This window comes from Coloeus monedula (genome assembly GCF_965178545.1).
Source record: "Coloeus monedula genome assembly, chromosome: 6".
In the NCBI taxonomy this organism is placed as follows: Eukaryota; Metazoa; Chordata; class Aves; order Passeriformes; family Corvidae; genus Coloeus; species Coloeus monedula.
The window spans coordinates 12,501,269-12,528,838 of record NC_138786.1 but is presented as its reverse complement, the minus strand read 5'-3'; the positions used below and the strand labels follow the sequence as shown (position 1 = coordinate 12,528,838).

General features: G+C 43.6%; 1 protein-coding gene across 3 annotated transcripts in view; it reads right to left on the bottom strand.

The window, feature by feature from the left end:
* The window catches only part of DENND2B (DENN domain containing 2B), an 86,938-nt gene that overhangs the window by 10,560 nt on the left and 48,808 nt on the right, over positions 1-27,570 (bottom strand). For all 3 annotated transcript variants that reach the window (XR_014226540.1, XR_014226541.1, XM_082284303.1), the window contains exons 8-13: positions 26,452-26,636; positions 25,719-25,828; positions 24,072-24,141; positions 17,701-17,778; positions 14,129-14,269; positions 11,068-11,216 (exon numbers count right to left, since the gene is read on the bottom strand). Coding sequence is in view for 1 of the 3 variants with exons in the window: in XM_082284303.1 (XP_082140429.1) it covers positions 11,068-11,216; positions 14,129-14,269; positions 17,701-17,778; positions 24,072-24,141; positions 25,719-25,828; positions 26,452-26,636 (733 nt within the window). In the remaining 2 variants the exon portion in view is untranslated. The remainder of the gene's footprint in view (positions 1-11,067; positions 11,217-14,128; positions 14,270-17,700; positions 17,779-24,071; positions 24,142-25,718; positions 25,829-26,451; positions 26,637-27,570) is intronic.

The following is a 27,570-nucleotide window of genomic DNA, read 5'->3' as shown; positions in this document are numbered from 1 at the left end:
GATACCTCCCTATTTGTAGGATTGCTTGCATTTGTAAAGCACTATTTTCACATGATCTGGATTCAAAATTTAACTTGTTTTCACTGATGTTTTTGAGCTTGTGTGTCTGCCTCTGGATAACCATTTTGTTTTCCAATTTAAAGCGAAGTTATATAGAAGCAAAGTAATTCAGGTAGGAAGGTACCTCAGGAGATCAACTGATCCAATTCCCCCTTGCATGACATCAGATCAGTTTGTTTCAAAAACCAAATGAAATGGTATGTTATTTTGTAATATTAAATATCTTTGCTGCACTTTTTTGTGAAAGGGTGGCATCCTTTGGCAAGGACTTGAAGGCTGGCAGGAGGGAGTGCCCTGTGTGCCAAGGACTCCTACCAGTGATGTGTAAACTCAGTCTGATTTGGCTATGTTAGAAGCCATCTTAAAATAATATTTTTTGTGCGTACTAAAAAGAGACTTATTTAGCTGCTAATTTCTTCAGAATAAATTGTTAGCACTAAGCAGAACCTCCCTTTGTAGCCCTGGGCTGTACTGAGAAATGAAGTCTCCTCTGGGAGAAAGAGATCATCTTCTTCCTGCAGGGAACCTGAAGGAAGGGAAGAGAAGAAAAGAAAAGGAAGGCAGGGAAGAGGCTGAATTAAATGCAAGGAGGTAAAATTAAGATCTGTGAGGCAGAACTGGGAGGAGAGGGAAACAAAAGGAGCCTGATGAGCAAGTGAAAAGGAAACGGAGGGCAAAGGGCCAGGATGTAAAAATTAAGGGACAAGACAGTGACTGGCTGGGCTGAACAATGCAAGGACCAGGGAAAACCACTTAATATGAACATGGTTAAAGCTCTGTCACACACACAGAGCCAAATTAGATGAAGCTTGTTCCTCGCTGTTGCTATAGGTAGATGGAAGGACGTGAGGCTGTCTGATGCCAATTGCCCCTCCTCTGTCAGCACCAGAGATGCTGAGAGGGGCTGCAGCTGCAGGAGGGAAGGTCACACACCAGCACAGCTGAAGGTGACAGAAGCTCAAAGCCCACTTGTGGCACGATGGAAATCAAATATAACCAGTGCTCTACACTTCAGCCACTGCTGCTAAGCAGACAGATGTAAAACCAGTTTTATCAGGAATAATTCTCAAACTGCAAAGTTTCCTCCACAACAAATACATTTACCTGTATGGGAGAAGCAGAAGATTATGACCAAAACAAACACCAGAATTTGGCCTTAACATACTATTGTTTGACCCAAATTAATTCTAATCCAGTAAACTATCTGGGCACTAATAAAATAATTCTTTCCAATGATTGCAGAGCAGCAGAAGTTACAATCAGTTCACGCCTCGCCTCACCAATTAAAGCATGAGGGGACATGGTTTAGGCTTTGATTCAACACAGTATTTCAGCACAAGTTTCAGTCTCAATTTACTTTCATTGTGCTGAAATACTTTGCCGAAATGAAGCCTCAAAGACCTTTATTTTCCCACTTCTGTTTTAATCAAACCAGCCCTCAAGACATGATAGCACCTTCTGAACCACAAGTTCCCTGACTGCTGTGGGAGAGGCTGCTGCAAAGGCAGCCTCTCATCAGCAAGGCATGTTGAAGCTTTGGAAATTTGAATAATTTTTTACTTTTCTAGAAGCCCTTCAGGGGTTGGGCAAACTACAGAGATTCCTTCAAGCCTTTCTACGGTGGTTGGAACCAGAGACTGTAATTTTTGAAGCTAATAAATATTGTAGTTTCATTTTAGTATATTATTAATATTTAAATTCTTTTTAATTTTTAGAATATAATTTATTTTTAAAGTCAAATAATTAGATTTTAACATCCTGGAGTGAGAATTCCCTGTGGCGGAATCCCTCTGTAAAGGCTCCAACACTGTGTAGGGGTACACAGGGAGGAGGACTCCCCTGCTGCTGCCAAGCTCTTCTCCTCGCCTGACCTTCAGGTGAATCTGTGAAAATCTGGGTGTCTGCAGGAATTTTAGGATGGAGTGGTTGCATATGTGAGTCAAAAGAGAGTTCTGAAGTTGCTGAATTTCCTGTTAATAAATCTGACTTCTCTAGAATAATCAATGAGATGTTTAAAATAGTGGGTTCATATTACATGGAAAATTGCATGAGTTTAGGCTGTAAAAGCCAGAGTAATATATTGCATTGTGATTTATTTTATACAGCAAACACTTAAGAGGTGAACTAAGAGCCACAACCTGAGGTCTTTAGTAGCTGGTCTGAAGCATGCAGTTAATATTGTATCTCTGATCAATACCTGATCTTCTTTTCAGGAAACACAGACAAAACTGTATGTGCATATTTTAGGTTACTTTTGATGTCACAGGAGACCTGCCAATGGAAGGCTCTGCTCCTAGTGTTTGAATCAAATAAGGAGTTCTCCAGTGTAAATGTGATGATGGATGGGAACACGTGCAATTCACATGAGGATCGTGGTGAGCCAGGTCCATTTGGGCTGTCTCAAATTCAGCAGCCAGTTCCAAACATTTCACGACTTAATCATCATACACACTGCAACAAATATTGCTACAGCCAATCTCTGGCACCGGGTAAAGAGCTCCCTACAGCACAAACAACAGATCTGCCCTGTGTGTTATGGGCTGAAACATCTCTTACCCAGCCTTGACATATATTCTCGTGTATTACCAGCAGTGAGGTAACAACTCGGTCCAGAAGCAGGTGAGAATCCCTCACTCCGCACAGGAGCTTGACAAAGCAAGAACATTACTCAACAAGTGAACACTTCCCTGGGTGAGTGATTGCTCTGCCAGTCCAGCAGCACTGCCATTGCACCCTGTGCCCTCAGCCTCCAGGTCCATCTACTCCTCCTGAGCCAGGCTCTTCCCCTCCTGGCGAGCAGCAGCCTGATGCAGAAGTGAAAACCAAACTTTGCTTTTGCCAGGGGTGAAGGGCAGAGTCCAACCACAGTGGCTCCCCTAATTTGAGTGCTGACACATTTGCTGCAAGTGACCTTTGTGATATCTCATGGAATGCAAACAAGTGATAACATTGGCAGGGACAGGGGGGGCACTTAGACTGAGAAGGAAATGCATATTTTCCACATCACATCAGCCCAATTATCAGTTATTGTCCTTTGCAAAATCTTTTAACTGTGCTTACAACTCAAAGCCTGTAGCTGCTTAACCCTCACACCACTCAAATGGCAGTTTTGCCCCATGAAAATGAGCTCAGCCCAAACCCAAATCTTCTTTCACAAGAAGTAAGTCACACTTCAGGTTTTATCTGTTGCTTTCTACAGGGCAGCATGAGAACAGCCAAGCTTGTAAAACTGTCATAAAGGAATCCCAGTATGTCTTCACCTGTCTGGCAAAAGCAGTGCTGCAGTTCCTCATCAGCAGGGCACCAGTAATGCACTTACTTTTGGGACGTGCTCCAGTGACTACTGAAGGTGAGTTATGGACAACACAGGCAGCAATTCCTTTGTGCTACTGATGATTCCTGGTAGGAGATTTTTTTTATGATGAACCAAAGGTTACAACCCTGTTTCTGGAGTTGTTTTCCCTGACTTTGGTTCACAGAGCCATGGTTTACCTTGCTGCAGCGTCAATGAGCACAGTTCATGGAGCAGACTTGCCCAACATTTTGTGTTATCATCTGTGTTCCTTTTGTGGTCCCTCCTTCTCATACTTGACAGAAAACTGAGTGGGCAACATCTTCATTGGTAAACTCTTCTCTGGTCACATCCCCTTCAGCTTAAGTGTGTAACATCCTCTCGTGGTTTGTGCTGCTTTACCCTACCAGCATGGATCCATCACTGACACTGACTGAACACGCTCGCACAGCTAAACAGAGATGGACACCATGAACAATGATGTGCCCTCAGAGGTGCCTATTTTAAAGCCAATGGATTTTTCAGTCACGTAAAGTAATTCAGATTTTCAATGTTTGATAATTAAACAGCTCATTACGAGATATTATCAAACAAGAAGTGCAGGTTCATTCTGTCTATTCTTTTTGGTTTTCATCCAAATTTTGCAAAAATTTCCAAAAGTTACCACAAGTTGCCACATTTTACTTCAGTAAGAGCTGCATTTTCAGAACCCAGCCCCCACCTTTCGGGAACACTGGGTGACAGACAGTGTGAGGTCCCACAGATAACCTGCAAAGCACAATCCTGGCTCATGCAAAGATCCAGGCTGCATGCCATGGAGCTGAGAGCTGCAGAGCAGAGAACACACTGTCAGGAGAGCTCTCTCTCTCAGAGAGAAGCTTTGAAGTACTTAATTTAAAAGAAAGCAGAGAACACTTGATTAAAGGGGAATGTGGTGTTAACAAAGACGGTATTTTTTGCTCATGTAATACTTGTGTGTAAGCAAGGCACATGAAGGCCCCTGGAGAAAGACAGGCAAAGTGCCCCACAGAATAAGGACTTGCCTTCAAGAAAATAGGATTTGGGGGAAAAAGTCATTGCTTTGACACATCAGCTACCTGCCCAAGCTTTGTCAGGTGGTTGCAAGAAAAAACAAACCTAGCATTTCCAAGTGTAAAGTTATCCTTTGTATCCACAGAGTTATCCAATCCCTTTCCTGCAGGTCAATTAGTTAGCACGAATCCATAATGCAGGTGCCCCAGAGGAGTGTTAACTCCTTGTTCCTTCCACACTGGGACCTTTGCTCCCACCAGTCCTTCCTCGCACTGGGGGTTTCAGATTCCCAGGCCACCTCTCCACTGTTAACAGCAGGACAGTTGTAAAGCAGGATGAAGTATTTTTCTAGGCTGTAACCAAACGAGGAGAGGAACAATCCCTAATCCTTCTCATTTAAAAGCTGAAAAGAGGGAATCTAAGTCCTCTTGCAAGGAGCAAGAAGTCAGGTTGGGTAGATGTTGCAATTTACCGCCATGTGCCAATAAGCAATCCAGAAAGGAATTACCAAGCAACATGGTCGCCTTCTTATCCCATTTCCTTTCATGGGGAAGACAGAGAATTTTTTTGCACAAATTGTAAGTGGAAAAATTATGTTTTCTCACTGTAGAGCATTGGCCAAAGCCTGGAGTGACATAAATAAATACCACTGGAAAATAGGGGAGGAGGGAAGGAAGAAAAGGAAAATTACACAAGCTCTACCCTTCTTGGGACATGGCATACTAAAAATGCCACTGGAGTTTACTGCACATTAAAAATGTCACTATTAGGTTGTTTTCCCTGGGACTGTGGAATATTAAACAAGCCAGAGACTTCAAATGTTCATTTTGTTTCTTGGGCTGTCTCTTTTTCCTGACACACATTTTCCTACTGCCCATGCTCTGTTGGCATCAGCCATCACACAATCCAAGTGCTGGAGAAAGTAATCCAAGTGGTACATAATGTAAGTACCTTGAGAAGAGGGAGTAAACTGCAAAAGTTCTCTCAAGAATCTTGGGAGACAGCTCTGCTAGCCCCCCTCAACAGGGGCTGCTCTGGCTCTCACTGGAGGAAACAGAAGCTCTCTGGTTACGTACATAAGAAATGGATGTTTTTGCTCTAGAATAAATTCTGTCTACTAGGCATGATTGCACATTGGATAATTATAGAAGGGCTCATTCCTTCCACTGCAGAAATTAGTGAAAGAAATTCTCGAGCTTATCTTCAGCATATCAGACCAGACAAGCACAATAATCCTGCCAGTATTAAGAAAGCACTTCAAGTTCTTTGGATAAAAATACACCAGAAGAAATGTCAGCTATCCATACTTCTTCCAGGTTTAGACAGAAGATCTGTGAGCTATTACACATTCCACAGGTTCAGTAGTTTGCATCTCCAAACATCATCTTCAATTCACAGTTGATAATTTAAAAACTATCAAGACCCTGTAACCTGTGCTCAGAAATGGTACAGGCCAGTCAAAGACTGGCAGCAGTAAATTCTCCCTCACAAGTTGGCTTCTGGCATGTATTTGTTGTCAAATTTCTCTCACGCTTCTTTTTGTGGAGGTTTTTGTGACGGGGAGAGTAAAAGAAATCTCTATTGCTGGCCAAAGCTCACATCTGTTTACCAAGCACACTTCTGTCTGTACTAATACACGTGTTTTTACCTTTTAAACTGCAGGCTGGCAGACTTTACAAATGTTACAAGATGACAGCTACTGGAAAGGAGCATTCCCAGGCAGCTGGTGAAGCTGTTCAGACCTGTCATTGCCATGATTCTTTTGTAAGAATTAAATCCTACGTTTGTTAATAAAAAGGGAACAATAAGGAAATAGGGAATGAGCTTGCACTTCAGTAATATGCCCCAGAGTTTGGCTACTCTTGCTTTTCCACTTGACCTTGCTACAGGACCGAGGAGCAATGATTTACTACTGAAACACTGCCACTTATCTCTTATTTAAATTTGAATATTTTAACTTCAGCTACAAGATCTTGCTATGACTTTGGCTGCTAGGTTAAACGATGTGTTCAGGGAGGCACCGAGAAATGGGGGCCAGGCTACCTCACAACTCTTGCTGCCAGTTTCTAGCATGGCCCCAAAACAACAGATTCAAACATGAGGAGAAGCATTACCACTCCCTGAACATCCTGGGCATAGCACAGACAGCCCTAAGCTGTGTCTGTGCGTGAGAATAGGGAAACGCTGCTGTTTGTTCTGAAAGCCTTTGCCCTTGAATACAAGTACACTCTGCTCCCCTTTTGCTCCACAGTTAACAGAGACATGCCTGCGGGATGACTTCCCCACTATTTACATATTTATGCTCTGTCCTTTATTAGTCAGTGTTTCTGTCTCCAGCCCATAACCTTTGGTCAGGTCTGGGATTCGCCTGGACTTTCTACAGTCGCTGGAAGACAGATTCCTCCTGCAGTTCAAAATACTGTCCAGAGGGGTAGGGTTAGGGTTTTTTTTCCCTGAGGCCCATGCTCCTGCTTCACTGAGAAGTAGCTGAAATATCTCATATAAAACCAGAATTCACAACAATGAAAAGTTGTTTTGTCTTTTACAAGAGCAGGGGCTCTATAGAAGCCTTGCACAGTCCCAAAAGTTTTCGAAAGGCCACTGAGAGGAATACTGGAGGATTTGGATCCACAGCAAAAAACAAGCCTTGTCCAAACATTCCCACTGACTGTGGCTGGCATTGGACTGGACCCATATATGAAATGTAAGCAAAATATCCTCAAAGTCCTTCACAATATAGTGGATACAGCAAGAGTGGTTTTTATTTGTAAAAAATGGGGTTATAACAAAAGGACATTGCTATGTCCAGGGCCTTCCTTTCCCCCCTCTCCAAACATTCCGGGGAAAAGGCAAAGAGACTGTTCTCACATGCACGGATACATCACCTCCTCAGCAAACACATCCACAAATTTGTTTCCCCAGCATAAAACTAGAACAAGCAGAGAAGTATTTTTCTTCCAATGTTTGCTTTCTATTTATTTTCTGTTGCTACCTTTGTGCCTGCAGCAAGGTCAATGTTCCTGAGCCCCAAGACCCACTGATTTTGCATCTGCTGCTTTTCAAACCTCAGAGGATGGCACTAGAGCAGCTCCTCCTGTGCAGCTGGCAGGCACGGGGCTGCTCCAGAGTTGGGGTGAGCAGGCAGAATGTTGGGAACATAAACAGGGGGTCCCAGTGGGACAGGGATTAGAAGTGGGATGGGATATACCACCTCAGCTGTGCTTTCAGCAGATTTTAAAGGAATTGGAGCCTTGAGTTACCTCTTTTAGAGTTGTGGTATTATTATTATTCCAAGTTTCTTTATCGTTATTTTTGTTTCTTTGTTGTCTTCATGACTGTTCACAGAGACCAAAATTCTGAAAGGTCGCTGGCAGATTCACATTCATTTTTGAAGATGAGCAAATAGCTGCAGGGATTTATTCACCCAATTTCAAGCAGAAAAAATACATAATCAACTTACTGGAGGGAAAAATACCCAAACCTGACTGCACATATCTAACCAGGGCAACCTCACAGTGCTGTCATTCAGAACTTCACTGTTGTTTCCTCACTACTTGGGAGCATCACTCTCTGTGTTGACAAACAACAACTTCTTCCTGCAAAGACCAAGGACTTTAAATTTTGGCACATTCTGGGTACTATAAGAACCATAAATAACAACTTATTGAATGAATCTCACTCCACTAGGCATGACTTTCCCAAACTTGTATAATGTGTGAAATCATTTATTGCTGGGAGACCCACTAAACAGGCAGCCACAAAAGCTCAATGCATCTTACTGTTTGAAGCCTAAACCTCAACACCATTTATTTCTAAGCTAGTGTTTGGGTACATACAGAAATCAAACCCTTGTAAAATTATTTTAATTTCCTGCTCTCGTTCTTTGGGCACAGAGTGGACCTGTAAGATATTTCACTTTTTTTTTTTTTCCACATTACTGGTAAACTCCAGTTTCAGCCAGGATGCCCATAAACAAAACTCATGTCAGACAAGGCAAAGGTTCCAAGAAGACAGTTACTAGCTCAAAGCCAGAGTGTTTCATTTTAGACTTCATCCCTATTTAAACCATGAAAATCTCAGTAAGTATTGAATTTAAATCCACTGTCACTTTCTCCAGGCCTTTGTCAAAGACTCATTATTAGCTTCTGGTTTACAGTACCTCCTAGATCCCCATGCTGAGAGGGACCACACTGAATAAAGCAGAGCTGCTGCACACACACAGCAAGAAGCAGCCTCCACCCCAGAGTGTTTGGGACCCCAGACAGACCAGACCAAAGATAAGAAAGAGGTGCTTATGTTTCCAGCATGTGACACTCAGCAGGTCAGAGGGTTCAGAAGTCTGAATCCAGAACCTTATCTACCACACCAGATTTTGTAATCCTCTTATCAAATGAAACAAAGTATATAGATACAATAAAGGGTATATGTGGATATAGAAAAGCATATGAATCCAAGCCATTTTGTAAGAAAGGTTCTGTCGCTTCTTACAGGAGCAACCACAAAACCTCCCAAGCCTCTCAGATCCATCTGAATCCTCTCTTTTCTCATGTGTAATGGCCCCTATCCCAGGGCCCCCTCTCACACTGAAACAACAGCTCACTGGGTAACAGTTTCTGCAGGAGAGCACAATGTTTGGGTATGTGTTTACCAAGAGGGATCTTTATCATTTCTGGTTCCTGTTGGTCCTGGTGCCCTCTTTCTGTGTGCCAAAAGGGTGAGCAGCACACTGCCTGTAAGCAGAACTCTCTTATTCCCTGCTCCAAGGCCTGTGGGACTAGGCAGCTATCAAGAGAAAGGTAATTGCACAGGCAAGCCTGAACTTCAAGCCAGGGCTGCAATGTGTGTAAAACCCTGGCTGCCTGATGAAGTCCTGGGTTACCACAAGCCCTCAGTATCAGCAACACAACTGTTTTCCATGCCAAGCTACCTCGAGCCTGTCAAAGTAGGTTTAAATGTTGATTTTCTCTGCACAGTGCCCCGAGCATTACATGACATTGGCTAGGCCAGCTGTCCCAGGGAAATGCTCCAGGGAATGGCTGCTGTCTGTCTCCTCCCTCATGGCTGAGGATCTCTCCCACAGCAAGCCATCCCTGCAGGACAGTGCCTATGGTTCACAGAACACTACAGAGGAACAACTGGGAGCTCCAGAGCAGAGCAGCAGTTGGCAGCAGCACAGCAGGGCCCTCACTTTTGCTGCACCATTTCTGTGAGTTTCCACTCAGATCACTGTGCCATTGGAAGGAATGCAGATCTGTGTCAACCTGAATTACAGTCAGACTTGTGGGTGCTGAAAGAATGGTAAAACAGAAACAGAATGAGGTGTGTAAACATGCTGTAGGAAAAGTCAGAAGGAATGCACCAACAGTATTTTCAAAAGCTACTTGCCCCAATATTCGTGGTGTGATTCATGTATCTACTAAAGTACTGCAGAAACCCTGGACTAGTTACACAATTCTCATCATGGGTTTATGTGAAATTAAGTCATCCCAAATGGTCATTCAAACCAAGGGTTACTGACAAGAGAAGGGATGAAATAAAACGTTCCTGTTGTTCTAGACACAAAAAAGACTGCTAAGGAAGTAACTTTATAACCTGAGAAGGGTCTACAGCTTTAAGAAATTCTCCCCTAAAGGTTGTAAAGCTTTTACTATGCAAAGTATTTTTGCTATTATATACACTGGCGGCCACTAAGTGCAGCTATTATTTCTGGCGGTCATTCAGAAGAGGTCGGGACTGATAAAGTGTTTAACAGAGTTTGTTTGGGTAGATCCATCTGTGTTTTTAACCTCCCATACAGTCTCTGGTGTCCTTTTAAAAGATGCTGGATGTTCCTGAGTCTAATAAATTACAGGCTTTATTTTTATTTGCCATTTTTTATTCTTTATCATGCCACAGCAAAGGACGTCTTCCTTACATTGCCCACACTCTTCTGTATGGATTACAGAAGCATCTAAAAAATAGGATGTTTCTTTGCTATGGGGCAGGGGTGCAGCTTACACAGAGCTCCCATTTCCTTGGGAAAGGCCATGTGAAGTTGTGGCCTGTCGCTCTCAGTCCTTACACCCTGGGGTGAGTTCATGCTTCAGAGGAACCAAAAGGGGAGATTGCAATCAAAAGGCAAGGAAGCAAAAGGTGTGTTGAAGTGTTGTAGCAAGAAGCCCAAGATGGAGCTTCCAAAAGGAAATGTTTTCAGGTCACGTGAGCACCAGGAAAAATATCCCAAATAGTTGGGAAGGACTGTGATAGCAGTTTAACACTCCCACTGGATGGGTTTGGTAGGGCAGGAACTGAAAGACAGCACCAACATAAACTCTCTGTACTGCATGGAGCAAAACCAGAGGAGCTCTCAGCACTGCATGAGCACAAGGTGAAGCACCTCAGTGACAACTTCTGCTACTCTTTATGAGTACTCCATGTCCAAAACCTGAAAAGAAACCTTGCTGGGACTACATTGCTTCAAAATGCTGTGCAAACATTTGCTGACACTGAAGCAGGTGAGAACTGGTATTGCTATTTTACAGATGGGAAAGTAAGACAGAACATCCATGGATGTAAAAAGACATTTAAATCCTCCAGTGAGAGAATCCTTACATCTGAAAACCATTCTGTATGTTTCATAAAGCCTTTTGTACCCAGAGATAGCACTGTCTTGCGCGTGTGCCTGAGGTGCCTCCAGCACTTACCTGAGCTTGTCAGCTACGAAGATGACGCGGCGCTCCAGCAGGAGGGAGGCAAAGATGCGGATGATCTGCCGCACGCTGAGGCACTTGAACAGGCACTCAAAGTCCACGTGCTCCAGGCGGGAGTCCATGGGCCTCCGCAGCTCAATGACCTGGACACACCCAACACACAGCAGTCAGCAGCGCTGGGCAAGGCCGGCAGTGCCAGCGGCCCGGGAGCCAGCCCGGCCCTCCAGCACCGTCCCGTGCTTGCCTGGCGAGGGGACACAGACTGAACCCCAGCCCCCCGTGCAAACCGAGGCTGCAGGCACAGCGCTCCAGAAAAACGGTGTATTGCACAATTCCTGTCATGCCATTCTTCCCAGAATACAGCTGTGTGCACTGTCTGCTGTCATCTCCAAGGGAAGCATAATTCTCCCTTCCAAACATTCTGTCAGAGTTGCAAAGCTTGGCTGAGTCAAGAGTATGAAGCAAGTAACAATCAAACACTGGAGCTGGAAGCTTACAGGGATAAAACAGCCATAAAGACAAGGTAAATTGGGTTCTAAGCTTGGCTAACAATTCATATTAACATCTAGAGAGGAGCCTGGGACTCAGCTAAAAGGCCAGGAAGACTTTAAACCAAATGTACTTCATTTCCACTCCTCTGTGATGTGTAATTCACTAGATAGTGTTCAAAACCTTTCTCTTTTCATATAAAGATACGTACGTATATATATTTTTATATACTTAACTGGGGAGTCAGGACAAGGTCTTAGATGGTGAGTTGTGACATCCCTTTACAGTCTAATTTTCATACTTCATCCATGACCTCAGGCCCTCTCCTTCCTTTTCTCAAATGCCTTTTTCCTTGATTCCTTTATTATATCTTCCTTTTACTCTGCAATTCACATGTTCAGATGTGGAACTTGAAGGCAGAGGACAGAAAAAAGAAGAGGGAAAAATAACGTGAAGAAGAAAGTAACAGAAGGAGGAAAATACGAAGCACAAGACAGCAAATGATGAACTATTGAGGAATTTGAGGAAACAGAAGGGAAAGGGAAAAAGCTGGCCAACTTGAAGCTGTATTGAAATCTCTGAATATATATTAACAGGAACATGTATACATCTTCTTCCTTCCATATGTCCAAAAATCACCGTCACTTTATTGCTTTAGACTACTCTTATGCTTTCATGCACATGACACCACATTTCACAAGTGTACTGGATCCAGTTTAACTGGAGTAGCCCTTACAAAATCCCTCACAAATACTGTTTTAAGGATATGTTCAAGATCACAGGATACTGTAAAGAAAGTAAGTTCATATCAGTTTAGTTGTGATATTGTTTGTGATCTGTAACACGCAACTGTAAAAAGAAAGCCACGCTTAGAACAGTATCTGTGCATAGATTTGATTTTTTTAGGCCTGAAACCCAGGAACATTATGATGTATAGACACCCATCACTCAGCTGTTGCCCCAAAGAGCAGTAAGAAACAAATTGTGGAGGGACTGTACCAGGAATGGCTCCTTGGAAATGCTGTCTAACTCTTCCTCACAATCAGCAAAGGTGCCCACTTCCATTCCTTTGCACTGAGATTGCAAGCTCAAATCACGTGTATGTGCCAAATCATGAGGAGCTAATTCTACTGCAAACCTTCCAACACGAAAATCTTGCTGCAGGGTAGGATGCAATGCAAGTTACGGCAGCTTTTACAAATACCAGGAATGTTTTCTGCTGCCTCAGTCTGCTCATCACAAAGAAATATACTGTCTGCTTCCCAATTAATCATCATCTTTGTTTAGGCAAGAGGAGCCACAATGGAAGGACAAGATTCTGTTCCTAATTAAGCCAGTGCATTCCATTTAAATAACGAGTTTGTACTAGCACAACAGAGAGCAAAGCTCAGCCAGAAGAGAGTTGTTTGTTTGTTGGAATTATCTCAATGTTTTTCTGTGGGAGAGTTCAGAAGCTTGAGCAGAGGATAGAGAAGTTGCAGATCCATGGCTCCCAGATACATTCACACAGAAAAAGCATTGTCAGATCTTTCCCCTGTTATGCCAATCGCCCTTTCAGACACTGTTTCTCCAGAAGAAAATGCAGGTGACTTTAAAATGCCTTGCAGGTCACTTAGACAAAGAACATTTTACATTTCATACCAGCTTACTCCATACATTACAGGCCCACTCCATTGAAGTCAGTGGCATTACATTTAGAGAAAATATGACTCAACGCAAAAATAACAAAAGCACTGTAAAACTAACCCTAAGGAATGTAAAACAACCCTAAAGGGGAGCGGTTTTTTCCTGCTTTCACTAACTGGGACAAATTCTATTCCTATCTTCAGGGATGTATCCCTTCTATATCCTTTGTCCATCTGAGTGGAGCTACTGTATTCTTACATGGGGGCATGCAGAGAGCAGAATTTGACATGGTTGGCCAGCCCCAAGTTGCAAAAGCCTTTTAATCAATACTGCCATTTTCCAGTAAGGCATATGTTGTCTAAAGCTAGGCTTCTAGCTACTTGAGTTAGGAGTAAAAAGAAATGACATCTATTATATGCAAGCACACACATGAAAGTTTTACATGACATGCTTTTCTTTGAGGGCCAGTTTAAAGGTATTTATGGCCAAAGAGAGCCATTTAAATGCTGCTGGTCACTCCTACCAATGCCAAGACCAGCAGTAATGAAGTCTGAAATAACAAGCAGCTACTGAAGTGTTCAGGTACAGACAGCATGGGAGATTCACGCCTGCCTCTTATCACTGTGATAAAGCCCAGCAATGCTGCAGTCTCTGAACTGCAGTAGGCCAGACACACTGAGACATTTGTGTTGGCTGTTTTTCTTACACACAACTTAGTAAACATGAAATAATAAATACATAACCATAAATTGGCTTATAATCATCAATGGGAACTAGCATTAGCACATCCACAGTGGTGCAGCTCCTGCTCTGCTCATTTTGAAGGTGTGCCACCCCACCTCCCTGTAGGATCTGTTTGCTTCCTCCTGTTTTTCTTTTGCTGTTTTGATAATGGAGTGGTAAAGGGCTTTAACTTTTAATGTTTGCAGTTGCTTTTTACCTCATTTCCAGCTCCAGGCAGGAAGGTCTTGACTTTGATTGTCTTTCCAGGTGCAGGAAAAGGAGATTCCATCAGACTTCTCATAAATGGATAAACCAGGGCAGCAGATATTCCCCTTCTCCTTTCAACCTCATCCAGGATCTGGTCCATTAGTAAGACATAAGTGAGAGAGAGACAGAACATATCAGCATCACGCAGACTTTTGAAGCATCCTTTGATGCACATGTGCTTAGACATATGGCAGATCTAAGTTAATTTCTCCTCTGCTGTGTATTTCTTCATTACTATCAATCCATGTTTTCCGGTTACAAAATGAAGCCTGTTTGTGCATGTAATTAGCACAGAGGCAAGGAAGAATTAACAAATCTGGAAAAGAGGAAGAAGACTCAACATGACTAAAGGGATCTATATATTGGGATTATTCCTGAACAGCAGGGTGAGCTGAAGGAGAGAAAGATGAAGACAAATGCCATGGTCACAGCCCAGGTCAGCATCACATCTCAGTGGTACATCTTGAAATCTGTGTCAAAGAAAAATATTCTTCTGCATGGGCATTCCTTCCATTTCAAATGAGAGGGCAGGAAAAAGCCAGAGTAGCAAAGAAAGTATTGCTGCCACTATGACAGCAGGACTGAGCTCCTGAAAGGCTCCCAGCAGTGGCTGTCAGGTCAGAGTCTCTGCTGAGCTGGAGACCACGAGCAGCCCCTGAAGCATGCCCAGCTGTTCACACTGGTGCCTGCAGTAAGGTCATTTTCTCTTGGACATGATGCAGAGCAGGCAATCTAGTCTTGAAATAAGCAGATGGAACTTCTTACAAAGAGAAGACTACTATTTTCTTCTTTCTTTGGTCACATGGGGCAACATAAATTAGATCACAGCTAAGTTTTCCCACATTAGATAGAGCATATAGATGATAAACCTAAAGAACACAGAAAGCAAGGTTCAAAGCAGTCAGTGGTTTGACCTGCAATGGTGATCTTTTAACCACCACTCCAGAGCAAAAGGCCATACAAGAGTTAGTGGGCCTGAGCCAGGCATTTTCTCTTGTTTCTCTTGGAAGTGATTTTCACTGAAGCAGAGCATTAAAAGACACTTAAGCACAAGCTGGTGACCTGTGACAATAGCTGGTGACACCAAATGCCAGCAGAGGCATTCATTGGTACATAGTTTCTCCTTCCTCCCCGTGACATAGTGAAGGCCTAACTAAAGCAAAGCTGCCCCTGTGTACATAACTTGCATTCCAGTCCATGGAAGTGCAGAAAACCATAAATGAGGACATGAATTTCACTCTTGATGTAATTTGCAGCACAACCATCCTCAGCAAACAAACCCAGCTGCCCAAGTGGGAAGCAGCAATGAAGCAGGGCTGTGCCCCAGGTCCCTTGGTGCTCCTGCACACAGTTGTGCTCCGGCAGTCACTATGTGATGCTTTTTGTTGCTGGAGTTGGGGTCATGTGTGTGTCATATGCCTGCCCCAAGGACCTTCACAATGCAAATAAAAGGAGCATTTAAACCAAATAAAAGCTGAACAGAGATCACAAGAGATAAAATGGTCAGAAACATCTGTTGAACCCATGACCAAATGAGCCAGCTGGAAGTTAAGATATCTGTGGTTCTCAAGTCTGTCTTAGCAATAGGTATTACAACAGTGAGTGAGCATAAAAGGCTTTGTGGAAGACGAAATTAATGCAAGTTATCAGAAAAAAAAATTATAAACATTTTAAACCAGAGGAATCTTTTTGCTTTTGTGATAAATAATATCCAAGATTTAATATCCCATGGCTTTTTATCACTCACTGTGTACTGTAAAGACAGCTATTCCTTGTTTTGACTAATTCAGCAAAATGCACCCTCATTATTTTTTCCTCTCTTTCACTGGATTTATCAAGTAAGGATAGCCCAGGTTCCTACTCTTTAGCTGGAAAAAGAGGGTGTCTCACTTTTCAAGAACTTCTGTCTCCATCCACACCTCATCTGTCTTCAAAACCAACAAGGATGCTAAGGCTCAAGTGCTTCCTCCTCCATTTATCAAGTGTTCCCTTTCCAAATGCAGTGCCTGGAGCGTGTGCTGTGGAGCTGTGCTAGATGCAGCCCAGGGCAGGAGTCAGCCCCATGTGCTGCCCTCAGGAGGTGACAGCCCTGTGCAGGACAGCGCTGCTGTGCCCACACCCCAGTGGGGATGGGCTCCTCCTGCGGCCCAGCCCCTCCACCACCCAGGAGCGGAAAAGCAGCACAGATGTGTTACAGCCCCAGTCAGGACCCAGTACAGAACTGAGCAGGAGCTTTCCTTCCTACACACAGCAAGATCTCCAGGCGTGTGTGGCCAGGGCCTGCCTGCCACAGTGCGTGGGAACAGCCCCTGCTGGAGCCAGGGAAGATCCATTCACATCAGCCTTGGGTTCACTCTGGATGGATAATCACACACTTTTTCCCAGGTTACAGACTGAACTGGGAAAGCAGATTATTTGCAATTTTGGTGCAATGACCTTCCTTGTCTGACCTTATACCTCAGCTGCACTGATATTTGGTTGTAAGGAAGATACCTAATTTTGGTTTTTTCCTTCTCCTAAGTCTTCCTTTGAAAAATAGAGCGCTATCAAAATTAGATAAAAACATAATAGCAAACAAAGAGCCTCAGGAGATCTGTCCACACCATGAGTGTGGTGAGCTGGGTGATCCTCCGAGAACAATGCATTCCATTTAATTCACAGATATCTGTGTTTAGATACATATTATGTCTAAGAGACATTGTTATAAACCCTTGATTTCAGAGCTTTATGAAAGACCTCAGAAGCAGAATTGCAATTGACTATTACAATCCCAGCTGTTGTTCTTCACACAAGGCTTGTGTTAAACAAAGTTTTATCTAGAAAAGCTTGAAACCTGCTTTAAAGATAACATTCTGTATGAATATTAGATCATATGAGCAATAGAAATTCTATGATTTTTATTAACATAAATGATTCACATGTTCTTTTCAACTTTATTCCTATGAAAATTAACAACAAAATCTGTGAAAGTTCTGTGAGATTTCCCGTATCTGAAGTGAAAACCTCTGGCAAATTAAAACATAATCAGTTAAAATTGGGCCAATTAAAAGATCATCTGTGCTTTATCCTAGACTCCTAGGGTGAAAAAAAAAAGTGTCAAGTATAAGAATGTGTAAGAAAAAAGTGTTAAGTGTATAGAATTCACATATCAAATAATCTTTTTTCTCAACCTCATCATTCCACGGGGTATTGGAGTAAAAGTGGTACTGGCCCATCATCCAGACTATGGATGCCAAGAATTACAGCTCAGCACAGAATGGCTGTAGAAAACAATGGAAAAAACTTCAGTCAGCCAGATCATACAGACACCCAGATGTTTTCTGCATCAATTTCTGCCTCAGTCACAGAAGTAATAAGACATTCTTTGATGAACCAAATAATAGGGATGGAATATCCAAAACAGCAACTGTAAAATAGTAATCTCCCATCAAAGCAAGAAATTCTTCCAGTCTGCTTCATCGCTGTGGATGTATCTCAATAAACAACCAAGTTAAAAAACAGTATTAAAAAATATCTCCTTACCTTGGAAAACAAGTCAAAGCACCCCAGGCGGCTGATGACACAATAAACTTCAGGTAGGCGCGGGCCTTTCCCATTCGGCTGATAACAGCAAAGAGGAGATGGGAATTACATATTAATGTGGAGCCATGAGGAAATACACTTCTTTCTCTGACCACACAGTTGGCCATCGTGAAATCTCTCACTATCTGCTTCTCCAACAAATAGCTGCTCTTGGAAAAGCATCATATTTCTTCCATAAGACAGGAAACCAAAAAGTGCAAATAGAGCTTATCCTCTTTGGAAATCACAGCGTGTTGGGGCTGTATCCCAACATTGCTCCAGCTTGCAGCCATAAAAGCACATCGAACCAGGGCTGTAACTCATGCCTCTGCTATCTCTGTCCCCTGCTCCTGATGCAGCACGAGGAGTGGGGCCACCCTGGGGCCATGTGCTGGAAGAGGAGAACTGCAATGCTAAGACAGGCAATGATGACTTTAGTTCCCCACTTCCTCACTCCTTGGAGTTCAAAGAGAGCTCAACCTACAGAAAGCGAGCGCACAACCTAAACAAAGGCAGGCTGCATGAGTAAATCATTAACTTCCTCAGACCAACTCATGATAAACATGAAACTCAAATGTTACTTAAACAGTGGCAAGTATGAATCAATAATACACATCCTTCTTACCCCCTCCCCAAAAGGAACTGTGGAGACCATCCTCTATAACCATCCTATATATGTCCTGGAGAAGCAAATGGTACTTCCTGAGCATACTGGACTCTGCTACCCTGCCTATTCCACTTATCTCTTCATTAGACTCTGCTGACACAGTGATCAACTTCCCCGTGGAGTGTTTGAAATTCACATGCCACAGAGATGACAATCAAGAGAAACTGAGGAGTAGATGTGCTTTTTAAACCTGAATATTGCACTCTAGACTTGGACAGTCAGCAGGTGCCTGCCTGTTATAATAAAGACCACAAAAAAAATACCAAAGCTAAGTGAATACAGATGAGTCTATTTCTGGATCCAAACCTGCTCACTACACGTCACATCTCTGAAAAAGCAGAGCCCTTTTTTGTCCATATTAGGTATAAAATCCTTTCTAAAGGCACTGAGTGATTATATCAAGCATGTGGGATTTTGGTTAAAATCATTGTGTCAAATCTGCAGGAATGCCGAAGCCATGCCAGAAGCCTTGGACAGCTCCCAGGCAAGAGCTGTCTCACCGAGTGCCAGTAAAAACATCACATTCCTGGGTCATCTATAAGACCAGAAACAATAACTGCTTAGCACTTACTCCAAGTTTCTCCTTTATGAAATATCATTGCTTTCAAATGTCTTAAAGGCTACATGTCTGTGAGAGCTGGGATTCTTCCCTCCCTGCACTCACTGTGCAGGACATCCTCTTCTGTTATTTCAGAGACCTTTTCCTGCAACCAGCACAGCCTCACAGATGCACACACATCAGTGGTAAGAGCAGCAAGCAAAAGCCTCAGGCAGAGCCATTCTGAGGGGCAGACCTTCTCAAATTTATAACACTGGCAACCCTTCACGTAACTTCCCCTCCAGCCATCAGTTTACACCTCAAAGACCGACCTAAAACACCCATTGTGCTTCAGTTTGCTTCTTTCCCAGGAAAGAACATCGTATAGGACATGACACTCCTGCCTGAACTGCTCTCTCTTCACTAGGGCAGGCTCAGGCCCTGGGTCTGCCCATCAGTACCAGTGTAACCTCCTCTCTTCCCAAAATGGAGCGCTCCCAAGTTGCAGGCTGTGCTCCACAAGGCAGCTACACACTCTTGGAGTCATGTCCTCCACCCAAGGCTCACTCTTGCACACAAAGAATAGGTCCAGGAAAGCAAAATGCTGAAGTAGCCCAGCTGAGAGGGACCCGAGTGACTCTGCCTTGGTGCACTGTGCTGCTCCTGAGAGATGGAGGGTTGATGTTTCGGGTTTGATTTGCTTTCAGTTTGTTTTCCTGAAGCCCAGGATATTTTCAGCCTTAGTCTAGTACCACAAAATGAAAATGCTAATGAGTTTTGATGATAACAAGACAGTTTCCCAAAATGATGAACATGAACTGATAAGAACTTGGCTGAGATAGTGAAGCTGAGCTCTGCATCTGGGCTGGTCCACGCGTGGCTCAGGACAATCTTTTTTATAGCAAGTTTAATCTGAATTTTACTGACCAAAGCCCACTCCAAAATCTTTGGCAGGAGAAACAAGAGGCTTTTGCTCCAAAAACCAAGCCCACCATTTTTCTCTTTCAAATTCCACCTCCCCACCCATGTGCTTGGAATCTAGGGGAGCCTTCAGAGATCTCCTCCCAGTCTGCCATAGCACTGAGCTGTGTGAAGGAAGTGGCCTTTGCAAAGGACATGCACTAGCCAGCATATCCAGAAACAGAGACGTTCCTTAATGGTGCCAGGAATCAGAACAATTCAAACACTGGGAGGCTAAAATGAAAAGTCAGTCACAAGCCAGTTTCTATGGAGGCTCTTGATTCCTTGTTAGGGCTAATCCAAATTCTGACCATGAGAAAACTGTGGGTGTTGTAAATCCAAGAGCTCTTCTTAAAGACTTCTTGTTATATGTGAAACATGAACTTTGGGTGCCAGAGCACCCAGTGTGCACAGGGCTGTCGAAGTGCTTGGGGAAGGGCAGGATGGAAGAGGGCAGAGAAGAAAAGGTTTTCCAATGAGCTTTTTGCAGCTCTATAAACAGTCTGCAGCCCACAAAAGTTGCTTTCACAGTGTAATGAATTCCCTTCTCCTGCCCCCAGCAAATGCAGGATGTTAGGTTACTCCCACCTAACAACTACTTCCCATGTTTTCAGGTGCACACTTCACATTCAGGCATCTGCTCCTCCATGGATTCTTGGGGCTGGCTTCTCTTAGCCTAGAAAAGTGGCAGAGGATCAAATTTTATGTGACAGGGAAGAGAAGGCCAGGATGAAACAGTCCCTGCAAAGGTGCCCAAATCATCTTTGCTGCTGACATGTGCACTCACTAGAAAAGCTGTTGCGGGATTGCCTTGGAGGTATCAAGATGTAACTGGAAAACTTCATGCTATCTAGGGAAATGCAGATTGTCTGCTGTGGGACAATAGGTTACATTCCATTCTAATCTTGTTCCAAAATGAAACAAAACAATATAAATACATTTAAAGGGGATACTGTACAGGATTTTTAGAACAAACAAAACATAATTGTCACTGCAGCCCTTGAGGTAGTTTTGGCACACAGACCCCAAAAAAGCTCTGGAAGAATCTGAGATCTGAAGGCAAAAAAAGTGGAACAGTTTGTTCGTATCACAACACACCAAAGGAGAGCAAGGCTGACAAAACACAATTGTTTCCTAAACGCAGGAATCTGCACACCAGACCCTGCAGAAGAGCAGCCAGCCATCCTCACAGGATCAGCCTGCCTGGCCCAGCCAGCCATGGAGCTTTTGCAAACGAGGCTGCCAAATGCACCAGAAGGTGTGAGACACCTCTTGCTGGGTATTACAAGAGCATCCCTCACCAGGACAGCTGGGGAACATTTTCTAAGGAATTAGCCTCACAGCAGTTGGCTTGGCTTGAAGTGGAGCAGTTTATAAGAATTTTAGAGATTTTTCATGGTTCTATATTACAGTGTGGCCTCGCCTTTCTCTTACATAATGTCTGCTAAAAACCGCATGTAGTTCCCAAATTACGGTTATTGCATTTGACAGAACTTGCAGGCCTGGAATGGGACTAACTGAAGGAGATGCTGTGCCCTCCTGGACATCAGAGCCACCCTGGCCTAAGTTTCCAAAACCTGCTCAGGAAATTGGACCCCCAAACACAAAAATCTGCCGCTGGTATATAAAGAATGCCTGTAGGATTTACCTGCTCCTTGCTGCCTGTACAAAATCTGTATTTTCTGTAAAGAGATGTATCACACTGAGGCACACACCAGTGAGGCTGTCCCACCACGCACCAATGTTTGCAGGGGACGTGAAATTGTTACACTTTGTGAGTACAGCCAAGCCCTATGGAAAAGGCACTTCAGGCAACCACCCAGATTCCACCATTTCTCCCCGCAGGACAGAAGGAGGTTGCAGGACCCAAATAAAAGGAGGTCTCTGCTACTTTTGCCTTTTCCACAGGTAGAGGAAATGCTGACATGTTTCTCTGCAGCTTCCAAAATCCCCTCTCTTTCTAAGCTCCAGTTTTGCTCTCAGAAGGGCGTGGCTGGATTTGCCCCACAAAGGGCAAAGCTGGTGAAGTGCACTGGCATCACTCCTTCCTTTCCTTGGCTGAGTAGGCTGTACCAGTGGGATGAGACATGTCAGCTTCTCTACGCCAGGGTTTGGAATCCAGGAATTAAGTGATCACCCAAGGTGGCAGCAGCAGATCTGCTTTATAACTGGCTTTATAATTATTAGATAGATTTAGCAAGGCACTATTTGTTTTCCCTTTTTCTTTTTGCTATTTGATTGATTTTTGCCTTAGCCAATGGAGCATAAAAATCTCCAGTGCTGTCTCAAAACACCATTATATAAAAGTGTGCACTATTGATTTCATTCTGTTCCTGGTATTTCCTAATATGCTCAGCCATCTTTTGCACCAGCTTAAAATCAGTGTTCTATTTTTATGTTGTCCTTAATGTCAGGTGAATTTCACTGAGCTTTAAGTGAGTAAAAAAAGCCTATGTTAATGTTTCATTGACAAACTGATTCAACATTCCTGTGTATAAATCTCTTTTATTGTCACTGGTTATTTCAGTCTCAGCCTGGTCCAGGAGCAACCATTTGGCATTTCACAAATGCAAGCTCTGTGCATGATTACAAATTTACTAACATTCTCAGAAAGATAGAAGTCTTAAAACACCCTTACCTGGTAGATGAAAACATTCTACAATTTAATTCTAGACAATATTTTCTAAGGTTTTGTTGGGTTTTTTTCTAAATATACCTTATTATCCTTTTAAATAACAACACATTTTAAAGAAGTTGAATTGTAATGCTGCCCTACACCTTGTTGTGCTTATTTACACCAGCAAGGATGATTTCTAGGTGCTTTCCTTGTTCATCCCTGCATCACCCTCTGACCAGCCCTAGATTTACTGCAGCACAAGCCTTTAATGACATTTCCTGCCCACATATAAACCTTGTTGTAGCCCACTCTGACACATTTTTTATACAGAGTGAGTCCCTGTGATGCTACCTATGGCAAACACCACCCCCAGAACTGATAAACAAGTTTTCTGTTATGTTAGTTTAATGAAACTTCTTACAAATAGAGGAACCACACACAGCAATACCTCCCAGACAGAGCATCTGCTGTCTGCACGACAAGGGCTCTGCCACGGACAGAGAGCAGGGGAACAGCCAGCTCAGGCACAAGCAGCGGTGCAGGATGGAGGCTGCTGCTCTAGTGACAGGTTTTCTGCCTGAAAAGGTGGGAAATCATGCCAGAAAGGGAAGGGAGGGGAAAGTGACAATGTGCCTTACTCTTAGAGAGGGGGACATTTACAAAACTGCCATGGACATTCATTTGGCCCAGAGAGTCAGCCAGACTCCAATATCTATACAAGCTCCCCAACCAAGTGTAGGCAACAGTCATGAGAACAGGACAGGAGCCACAGCTCCCCACCAAGTCACTCACAAACAGCTCCAAACCTATCCAAGAGGTGCAAGGCCAGTGTAAGGACAACCAGCTGCTTTCTGCTTTGCTGCCATCCCACCGCGTGTGCAGGATGGACACCAAAATCCCTGTTTGCACTTTGCTCCAGCTCCCTTAACGCACTCTGCAACCCTCTGTGCAGATTCCTCCCCCCTGCTTTACACACACTGCCGTGCTCTCAGTTTACCAAGTGTCCAGTGATTTTCCAGGTGATGAGACAACACTGTTTGTAGGCTCCCCACCTCACCGGTTGATCACCTCAGATCATGAGGACTGAAAAAGAGTGTGAGAAACCAGACTTCCCAGTGCTGGCACCAGCCTGTTGCATGGTCCTGAGCTGCAGACTGATGAGAAAGTGCTGGCAGAGCCCTTTGAGATGTAAGCAGCTGCCCAAGAGATAAACACTACTCACAGATGTTTAGAAATACCAGCTTTACCTTTGTTTCCAGTGTCGTAGAATTTCTGATTGTGCTTGAAAGTACGTAACATAAAGAATTTATTAAGTGCTCAAACAAAAAACTCTCTACATTCTCAGAAATTCACTACAAGCCTTGGGACCTATCTGATTGAAACTGCCGTTACAAATTCTCATTGTACTTGATATCCTTACATTTCCAAATTTCAGAGTGAGAAAACCCTGTTTCCTTTTAAAACCATGAGAAACACCCTCAGTTCAGACTGTAGTTTTGAGATCCTCTTCGAGAGAATTTTGCCTGCTGAGGTGAAGGTGATGTACTTACCAAGAGCCTCCTGCAGTACCCAAAGCGCCGGCTCCCGTCCTCCCCAGTCAGCATGAAAGAGAAGGTCTCACTAGGAGAAAGTGAATTGCCCAGAGCTTGTATCAGAACTAGCATGGCTATAAGGTAGATCACTTAGAAAGGGACACTGCCTCATCCAGTAAGAGATTCTACCCACTGGAGGGTCTTCATCATTAGGACATACTCTGTGGAAAAATTCTGTCAGCAGTGTGGTTAAGGACAAGCCAACTGTCTCATTAGAAGAGATGGGTGCTGAATGTCAGTGACTGCAGAAGGAACATGAGAATCAGATTTTGAGGGCAGTATTCCAGTGCTCCTTTACCTTTAGTTCAATCCTGTCTTTCAGCTGAGCTCTCTTAAAGGGAGAACCTTAGATATTCTCTGAGAGTAGAGAAATCATCTTCTAATCCAGAAACAACACTGGTTTCCAAAATCCAGCTCATTTTATGTCTCTGTCTAGGATAAATACCATTTGTGACAGAGCAGCAAAACAGTTTAAGGTTGTAATTACAGCACAGGTAAAGGGATGGGTCTGTGAATTTGTGCCTGGGCTCAGAAACATTCCTGACTGCTTTGCAAGTATCAAATGGCATTATATAAAATACTGCCTTGTGCGGAAATGCCAGGGTTTGTATCATTACAGCTGTCTCTGGGGAGACCTTATTGTGGCCTTTCAATATGTAAAAGGGGCTTCTAAGAAAGATGGAAACAGACTTTTTAATAGGGTCTGTAGTGATAGGACAAACGGTAATGATTTCAAACTAGAACTAGGTAGATTTAGACTAGATAAAAGGAAGAAATGTTTTACAATGAGGGTGGTAAAACACTAGTACAGGCTCTCCAGCGATGTGGTAGATGCCCCATCTTTGGAAGCATTCAAGGTCAAACTGGACAGGGCTCTGATTAACCTGATCTAGTTGAAGATGTCCCTGCTCATGGCAGAAAGGTTGGACTAGATGACCTTTAAAGATCCCTTCCAACCCAAATCATTCCATGATTCCATCCCTTCTGCCTATCCTGTTACTCTACACCGTTGGATCAACAAGTTCTGACATACCAATGCAGGGAAAAAGGAATTATACATTTTTTTGAGGTCACTTTGAATGAAAAAGAAAATGCAAGCCTGGTTCTCCTTCCTTTGCCCTTCTCCCACAGTCATTCATTTCCAATGGAAGGAAGAGAGAGCTCCTCTGCTGGCATGGAGCACAGCTCCAAAAAGTTCTCAGACAGCAACGTTTTGGGCCAAATGAAGGGGTGTCCTGCAATGTGAGGCAAGCACTCTGAGGTGAATGACTAGGGCAGGGGTGGGAAGTGCCCCATCCTTTTTAAGATTTATTTTAAATACTTCCATTTATGCTTTGGAGTTTAGCACTCAGAGGAACCTTCAAGCCTCTTCCTCTCAGCCACACAGGCCTGTGAGGCAGGCAGAATAGGGAAGAAAAAGAACACAGAGCTTCAAAGGAAAGAAAAATTAAATACAGCTGCTTGATCACAAAGCAGCCAAGACTCAAACTGCTGCTTCCTTAATTGGGCATCGGCGAGGCAGTGGCTGCTCCAGCCGTGCTCCAGCATCACTCCAGCATCATTCCAGCATCACTGCATCGTGCAGAGGAGCTCTGGAGCACTCACCTGTTGTACTCAGAAACTGGGAGCCAGTCCTTGGCATCGGGGAAGCAGAACTGCGGGATAGCCTTGAGGCGCTCCTCCGCCTCCCGCATCTGCTTGGTTGGTCTCTCCAGCTGCCGGGAGAAAAGCGAGGTTCCGTCAGTCCCTGGGGTGTCCCTTCCCAGCTCTGCTCGGGGGCAGGGTCACTGATGAGCTCTGAGAGCCAGGGCCCATCAGATTGTCCTGTATTTGTGCTTGGCAGAGTGAGGCATGACTCCAGGACAGGCTTACAGGTACTCACACAAAAGAAATAATCACTGTTGGGGTTTTACTTTTTCTTTTAATTGCCTGAAACTCCCTTGTTGCACGATGACCTCTTAAAACACAGCCCTAACTCAAATACCTTTCTGCTGCAAGAGCACAAGAGAAATGCCAGAGATCAGCAAAAGTCTTTCCATTGCCTTCAGCGAGTTTTGGAACAAATCCTAATATAGCCAAAATGAGCTAAAAGTGAAATATTTAGAAACTGAATTTAAACAGAGTCTTTAAAGCATCCACCATCAGGCCAAATTCTCCAGCTCTGGAAAAGATAAATTTGAAAACAGGGAAAGCTTTCAGTTTCCTTCTCTATGCCCTTTGCTTTGTAACAGATTGCTTTGGAACAATTCTGAAAGCTCCGTTTAAAAACTGGATTTCAAATCATTTTTCCATTTATTCCCTTTACTGATCTTAGAATGAACAGCAATTTCTCTTTTACCTTGGGAAACTGGTATGTCACTTCAGGGAGGTAAGTGTTTTTAGAAGGCTTCTTCTTCAGGGACACTACCACAAAATACTCAAATAACTCCCGCTCCTGCCACTCAATCAGCTCCAATTCCAGGGTGCGATAACTTGGAGCCCTCTTCAGCATTGACTGGATGTGTACAAGGCGCTGGGTATGAGCTGGTATTTAAAAAAAAAGGAATAAAAAAAGAGACAGATCATTACCTGAGACTGCAATGTGTTTTTGTAAACCACAGCCATTCACAAAGGACTTGCAATTTGCCAGAGTATTATTCCAAGCATGTTCTCCTTTCAAAAGCAAACCTAGTTAGCAAACCTTCTGTAGTCTCCCTTGCTAATTGCACCCATAAATCAAAACTTTCTCCAAGTACTGAAGTGATGCAACACTCAGTCACTGCAATAATTTGCAGATCATAACTGTTACCCTGCCAAAGGTCTGGCTTTTCTTCACGCATAAGACTGGATTATAAGCCCTTATGTGGGTGTGCAAATGCACTGGGGCCTCCAGGGTGACACATCGGAGGCCTGGCTTACGCTGGTGAAAAACAGTTCTGTGCCCTGTCCCTACACAGCACAGCTTTTTGCTACAAACCATGTAAAGCAAGCCATAGAATAATCTCCAGGAAGGGGGACAGGGAAGAAAGGAAAGATGTGCCAATTGCCTCCTGTGGGTTGCTTTGTTAGTGCTAATTCTGTTGGGGGACAATCTTAGATTCATGGTCACTCGTCAAGGCAAAGATGTGCCTTGATCCAGAGACTTGTTGCTTGATATCTATGGAAGACTGGTCATTAACATCATTACCAGTTCAGGTAGGAGGAAAAACAAAACAGCTCAGTAAAAGCAGCTCCCTGCATGCTCTTCCCCAACTCTTCACACCAGGATCTCTGGGCAAAGGCAAAAGAACTGTTAGCAGCACACCTCAAACCTTAAGGCTCTACTCGCTGCCACTGCCCACAGCTTCCAGAAGGCTGACTGGCCCTTGTGGCAGGGAAGTAAGATGTCACAAGCACTCATTCACAGCAGCAATTAATTGACAGAAATAAAGGGAAAGCCCTTGATGTCCGGCCCTCATACACCAGGTTCAACAGAAAA